This window comes from Pavona decussata, unplaced genomic scaffold, assembly GCF_977016875.1.
Source record: "Pavona decussata unplaced genomic scaffold, jaPavDecu1.1 SCAFFOLD_158, whole genome shotgun sequence".
Lineage (NCBI taxonomy): Eukaryota > Metazoa > Cnidaria > Anthozoa > Scleractinia > Agariciidae > Pavona > Pavona decussata.
In genome coordinates this window covers 10,097-21,408 of record NW_028145570.1, presented here as the reverse complement: position 1 = coordinate 21,408, position 11,312 = coordinate 10,097, and the positions used below count along the sequence as shown (strand labels likewise).

Below are 11,312 nucleotides of genomic sequence, written 5' to 3'. Positions count from 1 at the left end.
AACATCAGGTCTCCTAGTGCTAAATATTACCGGGAGTAATAATTGCGACTTCAGACCTGATTAAATCATTCCAATCTCGTTCTCAATCTCAATCTCACTACACCACAGCGAGCGTGGAAGAAAATAACACAAGGCGGTAAGGAAAATTTCTATAACCAAAAGAGGTAAATGAAAAACGGGTGATGAAAGCCAACCTAGGCGAAGCGTTGAAGAAACGCTGCTGTGGATAGCTATTGCTGCTGCTGCTGCTATAGCCGGTGCATTATAGATATAGGTTGGTTAAATAATACTGATACGAATGATGCTGCATGCTCTTGAATGTCTGAGATAACATAGACATAGAAATACGTAGACACACTTTATTTAATGTAGTGGATAGCTGCTGCTGCTGTCAGAGAGTTTAATTTATTTGAACCTTTTCAACGAGGTAACCGTTCGTCATTTTTGGTCACTCCACCACTTTTACCATCCAATTTAAATAGGCTTTAAAGGCAAGCAACTTTTTTTGTTCGAAAAATCAGCGCCATCTTCGCGGAAAGATCCGACTAAAGCACTGAATGAGGAAAAGGCTGCTGGTCCGGCTCGGGTTACTTGCCATTTGGATTTGAAGTCGAGTGCCTCAATCACGAGCCTTTAATTTGTCGCGTTTCGCTAGATTCCATTTCCTATTTTGAGGAGAACCATTTTTCTTTTGTTTCTTTTTTTTTTTCGGTTAGCTTTTTGCTCGATCTTAACCAGTCCAATTTGAAGTCTGACTTTTCATTACCGCAAAGTTAACTAATCATATTGTCTGAGGCTCGAGTGTCACGACCATCACTCACCTTTTTTTTTTTTTTTTTTTTTACCACGATATAACTTGCGCGTTATAGATATCAGATGTGTTAAATAATACTGATACGAATGATACTGCTGTTGAATGTCTGAGATAAAATACGAATAGACATACAAAGACATACTTTATTTAACGTGGTGGATACGTCTAGTCAAGTTTTACACAGCTTGACGTCAGTTTTGAGTGCTGCATTAAATAGAATAAACTTAAAATATAGATATCGCCTTCATAATTTCGCGGTTGTCCTCGCCACCTTAGCTTCTTGGCCAGCTGTTAATCTTCTCAGATAATTTTTCCTCCTCATGCTACCCCACCCACAACAACAGCAACAACATACTACTTTAGTTTTAAACGCTGGCAACAAATAACTGCAAGGTGGTTTCCACGTGAGGCGTGTACAAATGAACAGAACAGACCGGTACAAATATTCCAAATAAATACAAGTACATTTACATGACAATACATTAAAAGAGAAATGCCTCAGGCTCCAAGTATACTACAGCGGCCATAACTAGAACCAAAAAGATGTAATTAACTCCCATACCTGGAGGATTTCTGTTCAGTTTAATTTCAATTCTATATCCATCAGGTTTCTTTAGTTTTCATTCCCAATTAAACTTCCCCTCAGCTGGTTTTAAGGTACAAACCGGAATTATTAAAATTCTTGCCTTAAGCAAAAAAAAAAAAAAAAAAAAAAAAAAAAAATAATAATAATAATAAAATAAATAAATAAAAAAATAAAGAGAAGAAGAAGAAGAAGAAACCCCCCCCCCCCCCCCAAAAAAAAAAAAAAAACAAAAAAACAAAAAAACAAAAAACAACACAAAACAAACGGGAAAAATTAAATAAATAAGAAAAAAGCAAAACAAAAATACAATGACTATCTTTAAGGACTTGCTTTTAATTGACTTTGATATCTGTCTCATCTATTTTTATTTTTATATTATTTATTAAGTTCTAACCGTGGGTTCCGCCGCTAGCCTCAAGGAAAAACAAACAATTAAAATTCATATCAACACGAGTCTAAAAGCCATAACACTACGGCTATTCCTACTTGAGTACTTGCCTATTCATTTCCTTGATTAGATATCCATCCAATTTTCATTTTATCCCTATTTATAAGTTTCAAGTCGCTGAGGCTTAAAGTACAAGTACATTCAACAGCTGTCCTTGAAAATTTGCGTAATCAGCTGGGAGTTTTTTTCGACACATTGACTTTTAGTAATAAGGGAAATTTTCAGGAAAGATCTACCCGCTTCTTGTTTTAGATAAGATCGCAACATACAAACTACTTAATTTGGCTTTTTATTTCTTCATTTAGAGATTATCATGCAATTTAAAGACAGGTATAAGGGCCTGTCATGAACATGTGCTACCTAATAGCGATGTGAACAAGCATATTACATTGTACGAATACAGCTTTACAGACCGAAGCAGCATTTCCATGTTTCAGTTTGAGAAAATGTGGTGTTTTTTGTTTACCTTGAACGCAAACAACTGGGAACATCTTTCTCTCATTTTAAATCATAACATTCTTTGTATTTTCTCTCTATCTTTTCCCGTATAAATTAGCAAATTTGTGTCTCAGTTTTTCCTTTATCTATGATATAGTTCTGCTCCATTTTAAAAGGTGCTTTGAGTAGCTGGGCCCTCTCATGGTCGATGGCTTTCGAGTGTCCAATATAAAGCACATTCAGGTTTTCGATTAAGGTCGTGATGAAACTCAAAATAATTGACAAGAAAGAGAGTCAGGGTCAATTAGATGTTATAGCCTATCGTTTCCTGTGTTTTGTCTTCACCTTCTGAGTCCATTTCGCACAACTTCATGATCAGTCGTTAAGATCCACCATTAACAGTAAGTGGCCCGGCAAATGTAATCGCTGGCATGTTTATTTGCTCAGGTCAGCTGCACCTTTTGGATATCAACTGAATAATCTTTTACCTCATCGTAACTTTCCAATTATTCATAATTTGTCAAATTTTAAGGAAATTGTTTCATATAGGATCCCAGTTGGTTTTCCCATATAAACATATGCCGATTTTGCGATGTGTACCACTGACGAGGTGAAATAAAATTTAGTTGATGTCAGAAAGGCTTAGCGAAGGAAGTAAACATAGAATTGCATTTTGAATTTCTTCAAAAAGATATGACCCCTGCAAAACCAACCAACTCTACTAGAAAGATTTTGAAAGTATTGAAAATTATAAACGTGATTACTTTTCAGCGCACCAGTTTACATCAAAATTTCCTACGAAACCATTTTTTTGGTGTCTCAAGTTTGAAAAGTCATAATTTTCCCAACTAATTTTTTGATATCGGATTTTTTTTTTATACATTTATTTCCAATAACAATTTTCTCATAAATTTACTGTATTTCGCGTCATTTTTGCTCCATTTTCAAAGTGAAAAGTTATACCGCGAGACAGCGTATTCTGTACGCATTTTACTCCGATTTAATTTCCTTTACATCTTTACATCTAATCTCCTGTTTGTATTTGAAAGAAGTCTGTTAAAAATCTTTAATTTCTTATTTCTTCTTAATTACATCAAATGTACACGACTGAACTTTGGATGATTCAATTTTGGTTTAATCTTTTGTGTTAATATTTTTTTATTGTTTTGTTTTTTTACATATATATTAAAGTTTACAGTGAAATCTACCTCTTTCGTTTCCCTGCATAATTTCTTCACGAACAGAGTTTTAATTACGTTCGACTACTCATTTAATTTACAGCAACTTGGCAAGTTGTCAATTGTGTATATTGACAAAGTGAAAATCGCCTGACAAGTCGCAACTACCTCACCTGAAAGTTGTCAATTCATTTACAACAGCCACGCAATTCAAATTTTGAGCTCGGCATTAAGACTTCCGTCTAATTGAAGAAAAAGACAAAACGAAAACAAGAGGGAGAGAAGAGCTAATGGGTACGTAATGTTACTACAGAAAACATGATTTATACATATATTTTTTAGAAAGGACACTAAGTTTTGAACTGTCACCCCAAATATAACTTTAGTTGAAATGAATTTAGAGTATAGACCGTCCATTGATTCTTATATTACTTATACCCTCAGGTAATGCCGGTCATTGTCGCTCAGCATTTTGTTGCGCTTAATTACAGGTTACCGTACCTCATCAAATTGCTTATTGACTAAACGAATGTGAAACAGCGAAATACGTGTAGGTTTTAATATTGGGAATAGTGTAGAAACCCGAACTAAACAAATCTATCCAATGACTACCCTCAGAAGATAATTTGTTGACCGATGCGGAAAATATACTAACGTAGAATAGCAAACAGTCAAAGTGCTGGAAATAATACACCTGTTGTATTGGTTCTTATTTCAGTTGCCATCGTTTTACCCGGATGGTTAGACGCATTCACGTGTAGACGTTTGGAGGTTATCATCTACGATTTTGTTCCTTTTTCGGTCGGAAACTCGTGGTATATTTTGACTGGGAAATTTTCAGCAATATTTCGGTAACAATTTCAATATGATAAACTCGACAATGCCTATCGAAAATAACTCGCTCACGGACAATGACGAAGAGATCCTGGGTTTTAGTGCAGAATTCGACACGTTCCCTATAGTCGTGGCAATTTTAATTATAGGGACGAATTTCTTTGTTTTGTACCTCATTGCTAGAACAAAATCTCTTCGAACAGTGACAAACGTTGTTCTTGGTAGCTTGGCTTTTTCGGACTTGCTTACTGGCGTTCTGGGAATACCACTGTATCTGGCGTGTAGTGCTCTACAAACTCTAGCAGTATGTGGAATCACTCAAGTACTCATAAGGTTCTTCTCCATTTCGATCGTTTTGCACCTCCTATTAGTGTCAATCGATCGTTATGTCACTGTGGTTCACGCCATACGTTACCGCTCCTTGGCCACAAAGCAACGAGCAATGTACTTACTAATCACAGCGTGGGCTTCCGCCATCTTTGTCGCGTTGATCCAACTCACGTGGATCGGTTTCGACGTTGATGTTAACGAAGACAGCGATTTCAAAACACAAAGGATTAACACAATCTACGATGCCTTTTGCATCGCGTTCTTCTTTGCAGTGCCGCTCATAACAATGATATTCTGCTACATTAGAATATTTATTGTTCTGAGACAGCAGCTGTGCGCGATCGAGCAACACAACATTCAGTCTTATAAGATGAAGGAAGAAAAACGTTCTTACGCGCGCAAACGTCGCGCCGCTTTAATCTTCATCGGTATGATTGCCGTCTACATAATTTGCTGGCTTCCCTATTTTTTGCTCAACTTTCAACACGAGTTGGGAAACGATTTCTTTGTAATGTCTGCTTTAGTCGAGTATACATTATTCTATCACCCTAGGTTTCTGAACTCTCTACTGAATCCGTTACTTTATGTATTTTGCAAGCATGACTTCCGGCAGGCAATCCGTACATTTAGACGCAGTAGAGAAGACAAGATGACTTCGTTAAGTTTGCAGAATACACTTGGTAAAAGCACCTTACCACTGTCAACTCTTGCGTTACGTGCGTCTCGAAATTATGAACAAGATGCCGTGTTTACAGAGAGCGCATCTTGCTGCCCAGGAGAGCAGCCTGTTATTACAAACAGGTGTTGAAGAAAAATTACTGCGACAGCCTCTTGGCTTTGTCTAGGATTCATCGCTTTTGCGGCCGAAGCAGGCAAAGAAATTTTCATATTGGAAATACGTTTACCGTTTTACCAGCCCTTTGGGGTCTTTCTTTGTGTCGATTTGATTTTTGTCTTATTCATACCGTACTGTAACGGAAAGAAACGGCCATGTTATTAAAAAAAAAATAAAAAAATAAAAAAATAAAACAACAACAACAACAACAACAAAAAAAAAACGAATTCTAGTTTACAAGATCAGAGGCTCATCTTGGCCAAAGCAATTAATTTTTAAGGTTAACGTGACTAAAGTGATGGCTGGACAGTATGCATGCAGTTGTAAAAAGTCTCTAGATGCATATTAAAAAGCTTCTTGTTATGTCAGAAAAAGCTGTTTCTTGCAATTTTATTTAATAACATAAACATTAAGGAACTTACGTAACGACAACGGCGACGGAAACGACAACACCACAAAACAATTATGCTTAATGAGGGAAAAAAAAAATCGCTCTGCACATAAATTTTAAATTTTGGTACATTCAAATTCAAGGTTTTGTGGCGGTGAAATTTTCATTATCTTTCTTAACTTGAACGCGAATCCTACCAATTTGGTTCCTGCGGTCGTTTGCCGTTTCTGTAGAAGTTGACCGAGTTGAAATAATGGCGAAGAAGTACACTTGTAGACTTGGCGTTGGGGACGTAGTCGCTGCTTAAGTTCCTTATTTTTGTCAACATAATTTCATGTAGAAACATCTCTTTTGTCATTCAAATGTACAAACACCGAAATAAACGAATGCTTTCAGCAGCCAGTGGATCTTCGGTTGGCACGTTATCAATTCTAAAACGCGATTGGCGCGATAGCCGCCACATCACGGCTGTGCACACAGATCGGCTTCTTTTTCAAACTGAATCTGATGTCCACTTGACAAACCAAGAGATTTCTCTGACGTAAATAGAAAGAAAGAGTCGAAATCTAGCTTCAGTTAAGTGCACCTTGAATCCTTCTTTATCAAGAAATTATGAATTAAGACCATGTTTTGACATCCTTTAGTTGCTTGTCGTAAGTGTATTTTGATAAGACTAATCTCTGTGAACATAATTAAGTCTTGGTTCTCTTTTATGGAGAAGATGAAAGAGGTGTGTCTCTGTAAATTAAGAATTTGTTTCTTCTTAAGAAGTGACAACATTTGCAAAAGATTTAGAGCCGTTCACCGAAATGCTATTTACCTTTGTCATATTTTTGTTGCTCCGAATTATCAAGTAGATGTGGCCTGAGTGCGTCGAGAAAATGTGATCTGAAAAATTTGCCTCGACACCTAAATCGTTTTTAATTGCCTAATGTCTTTTTCGCGTGGGTTCTGAACTTTTCCCCTCGCGTCATTCAACATAATGAAATTTAGCCCCGAGAAAGCTTAGGCACCACTGAAAGGAAATGTATGAATCAAGGTACGTATTATCTCATTTTCCGAACAGAGTTTGGGCTGGTATCATTTGTATATCCAACATTCCTCTTTTGTCATTCTCTTTGTTTTTCGTATATGCAATAAAACTGAACCTTTTATGAACTTGAATCTCCCCCCTTTCTCTTTCTTCGTAGGTGACTCAGCGCAAATATTCCTTTCTAAGATTACCGACCAACTGTTCTTTAAGATTTTGTCGAAAGGCATTGGTTGCACTATTCTCAGTCAATAAAACGTTGAAATGTGAATTTTTAGCTCTCTCGTCATTAAACACCGCGTTCTTATTAGCTAGATGCTAGATGAGAGGTACTATGTTCGGATGGAACTGAGAAAGGTGTTCTTTTAGGAGGATTTTGTAAACATTATTTGGCTTACTGAGAAAAGTCAACATTTACAATGGCATATAATTTCAGATGGCATATAATTTCAGAAAAAACCTACCATAACATTTAAGCAAAATATAGATCGTTTTGTTACATTTTAAAGGCGCATCTGTAAGTTAATACAGTTTGATCTGTTCGCCGAACATATCTTATTCCCCGAATTTATGAGCTATTGGTGGCTTTATAAAATTGTAGCTGACATTATTTCGCATTTTTAACGAGATTTACCCCTCCGAAAGAAAGAATTATTTTCCGTTGTTACGAAGTTTTGAGCTTATATTTTGCTGGAAGAAGCTTTATATTTTCTTTACAACTAAATCCAAATTTCTGAGGCGATTAAGGCCATCCGAGCAGATATCCACCGAAATGAGCCGATGGGTGTCCGTGATATTTTAATTTCCTTTGATAAGCAGCTGAAAATTGTTAGGGATGGAGTTAGCAATATACCCCCAGCATTTGTAAACATATTGACTACCGACTTCTCAGATTATTCTGACAATTAGCTCTGATATAACAGTTTCCACTGCTCATAGCTAGAACATAAATTGCTTGATGTAAATTTTTGGACTGAACAATGAACAAATTTTACGTCCATTCCAAAGTTAACGTAAACATGCGCATATTCAAAGAGAAGATACGGTCAATCTCGGCTTAGAAATTGTCTTTTAGACAGCTTTGAATCTCTGGGACTTCTTTGAATTACTTGTTCAATATTTTACTGTTGAAATAATGCGAACAAGATTTTTTAAACCGAAAGAGTGCGAGGTAGCCCTACCAGCGGCTATTTGGCAGTTGTCACGGAAATACGATACTGTGAGTTAGCAAAACGTCTATAAAATGGCGACTTCTATCAACTGGATTTTTAAAAATGTTTCGCTCGATTTGCAATATTTCTGTCAGTGATTTACAGTTTCTACAATAAGCACTACATTGGTTAACACTTCGACACTTACAACTGATTTACTTTTCAGATTTTAATCATTTAAGGCACGGCTGCCTTCAAACACAAAAATTGTCAGTGAGCATTAGCATTTTATTAATTAAAACCTTCAAAAGAGAAATAAAATTTTCTATTCAAATATTAATAGCTTCAATGTTCGCAAAGTAAACAAAAAAAGTTCTACCTTTACTAATTTAATGCTTACTTCTGGATGAGTTAGACTCTATCAAGCGTCCCGCTCCTTCCCAAGACAAAAGGTGGCCACTCAGTAAGTAATATTACAAGCGAAAGTATGTATCAGGGGTTGTCACATTGAGATGATTGAGCAAAGCGTTCAACAGTGAGATCTCCAATAGTAGCGTCAGCTGTTTACTTGTTGTGGATTGCCAGATAAAATTAATTTTGACTAATGTAAATAACAAGTTCACTTGTGAGGCAACTATGTAATCTTTGTACGTTCGGCATCTTAACGAAAGAAAACAATCCAGTATCTTGGATTTTTTTATGATGTTTACTAAACCATGAAATATAAAGAAATACCGAGGGAAAAACTAGTTTTTTCCTCACCGCACTGCATTAAAAGCCGAGTTGAACCCTCCCCCCCCCCCAAAAAAAAAAAAAAAAATGAGTAAATTGAAGCTTTGGTAATGAGTAGAATGTACTCGCAGGGCATCCACAATAACACCTTATTTTGAGTAAAATATCAGCTTACTCAATGTTTGAGTAAATTACATTCATCATATTGGGTAGAATCACTCAAGCAAATGTCATCAATAATACACTTTATTTTGAGTACATGTCACTCAGAAGGAAGAGTACATGAAACTTTCAGGAAAGTTAGTACTAAATACATTATTATTTGTTCAATGAAACAAGAACATGACAAAACTAGAGTTGCCACTCGTTGGGACAGAAAAAAGTTCCTGACCTTTACCTAACTTTTCACAGACCACAATAAAGGCGCCAATGAAGCCACAGAGATCAATGCCATTATAGGAATTTTTTTGAAAACACATTTACCAACAAGGTAACTTCCTGACTTGATGAATAATTCCTTGACTTGATTCCTACCTTGAAAAAAATATGTTTTTCCCTGACTGTGGCAACCCTGAATAAACGACTGACCGATTTCTCAAATTAGCAAATTTATGGTTGATTGTACTACTAGGTCAGTAGCTTAAAAGGGTATGTGCCAATGCAATAGCTGCTCAGATCCTTTACTTTATTACCTGGGCTATTAACAAGGTCTTTGTTTTAAATTTACAAACAGAAATTATTACCCAATCGCATCGTTCTTATTCATACACCTACACCGTGGATCCTTTTTACAGCTGTCATCCTCAAATGAGTTTCAAGATTGATCGATGACATAGGAAGACATCATCGTTTTTTACAAAACATTCTAACATATATTTTGATAACAGAAAATAACGTCTCAAAAGGCAGCCATCGAGTTGAAAATGTGTTATTCTGTTCTAGAAACTTACAGTCACTCCAGTGGTGAGAATGCTACCCAGCAGTAGCACATACCCCCATCCTAACTCTAATCCTGAGTTATTTAAGCTTGGACAATCTGTCAATTTTATTCACTAAGGTGATGACAGAGGAAGGTAGCTTCCTGCCATCATTAATTTGCAAAATACACTTTTTCAAATATAAATCACAATCAAAATTACTTAGACATACAGGATAATTGAACATAAAAGCACAGTAAATATATTAAGAACCTAGCAGCGCAAGTGTTGCTAGTAAAGGAACAAATAATTTGTTTGTCAGCAGCTAGGTAAAATTGATTGAGGGAATTTTCAAGGCGTCCTTCCATGATGAGAAAAGTGAATGGGTGTTCCCTTGATCAGGCCAACTCCCTCGCTTCATTGAAAGTCTTTTTTTTTCCTGTGGAAGAAAAAAAAATACTGCTGGTTAGTGTTGTCATCGTTGTGCGCATTGGCACTTGTTTGGCTGAACACGAGTTAGCTTCGTCATCGGACTACATAGATTACTTAGCGGAAAACTCTTGTTTATCCGGGAGGTTCTTAACGAAAGACAGTGATTGTAATCATCATTCAGCTTTTTTTGGAGTTATTGAGCCAGGACCCCTAAACTTTAAAGATCCGCAACATGAGACGCACAATGACTTCATATTGTGGTGTGTGGAATTACGGCAGGACTCCACCGTCTTGGATCCCCGTTTTGGATTGTCTAGATTTCTTCAATGTGGATAACCAAGAGCTTAATGTTTTGCTTAAAGGAATCCACACTTCGCAAAACACGCTTGTCCGAAATTTCACGGCAAACTCGCTCAGTCGGTAGAGAAATGGTGATCAATCCGGAGGTCGAGATTCCCGTCGAGGTCAAAGATTTTTCTTTGCCTCATCCGGTCTCCCATTTCCTTACCAGGGCCTACGCTAAGTGGAAAATTCATGTGTTTACTTACACAACATTTGACATTTTTTATTTATACTCTCCACTCTTACTGTTACATAAGGGCAAAATATATTATTAATATACTATTAAAACATAGAATAATGCGCAGCTCAAAACTACAATTCAAAAGTACAATTCAAATTCAATTCAAAAGTACAAAATACAATTCAAATAGGGGGAGGAGAGTAGAGGGGCACCTCTAGTAAAACTAATACTGTTCCCCTTTAAAGGAAGTAAATTGATAAGAAAAGTAACTAAGTAGAAAAGAAAAGCTTACAACATACAATGTAGATATATGTGTAACATGTGTATGCACTGCGGATGAAAGATTAAATAGAAGAAAAAGTTCTCCCAGTTTTATACGGAACCAGACTATTGCAAAAAACCTGAAAAAAATTCAGACTTGAACGGGATTTGAAACCATGACCTCTGCAATGCCGGTACGGTGCTCTGGTCATGTTCTGAGTTCATAATATACCCGTGAAGAATAAATGAATATGAATATATGTGTAACATTTGTAACAAGTATAGGCATCGCAGAGGTCTTCGGTCCAAATCCCGTTCAAGCCTGAATTTTTTTTTCAGGTTTTTTGCAAACAGTCTGGTCGCGTATATAACTGAAGAAAATTTTCTTCTATTTAATTCAATATAAAAGTAA

The 11,312-nt window shown here is 36.3% G+C and overlaps 1 protein-coding gene across 1 annotated transcript; it reads left to right on the top strand.

The window, feature by feature from the left end:
* The first annotated feature begins 1,726 nt into the window (after positions 1 to 1,726).
* On the top strand, positions 1,727 to 6,124 carry LOC146464943 (adenosine receptor A3-like). The gene is made up of 2 exons (XM_085129059.1): positions 1,727 to 3,758; positions 4,183 to 6,124. Exon 2 carries the CDS (start codon positions 4,330 to 4,332, stop codon positions 5,434 to 5,436), a length of 1,107 nt encoding a protein of 368 aa, XP_084985185.1. The 5' UTR covers positions 1,727 to 3,758; positions 4,183 to 4,329; the 3' UTR covers positions 5,437 to 6,124.
* The last annotated feature ends 5,188 nt before the right edge of the window (positions 6,125 to 11,312 follow it).

What these genes read in the sequence shown, in the direction of transcription:
- LOC146464943 (XM_085129059.1), top strand. Translation starts at nt 4,330, where the DNA reads ATGATAAACTCGACAATGCCTATCGAAAATAACTCGCTCACGGACAAT.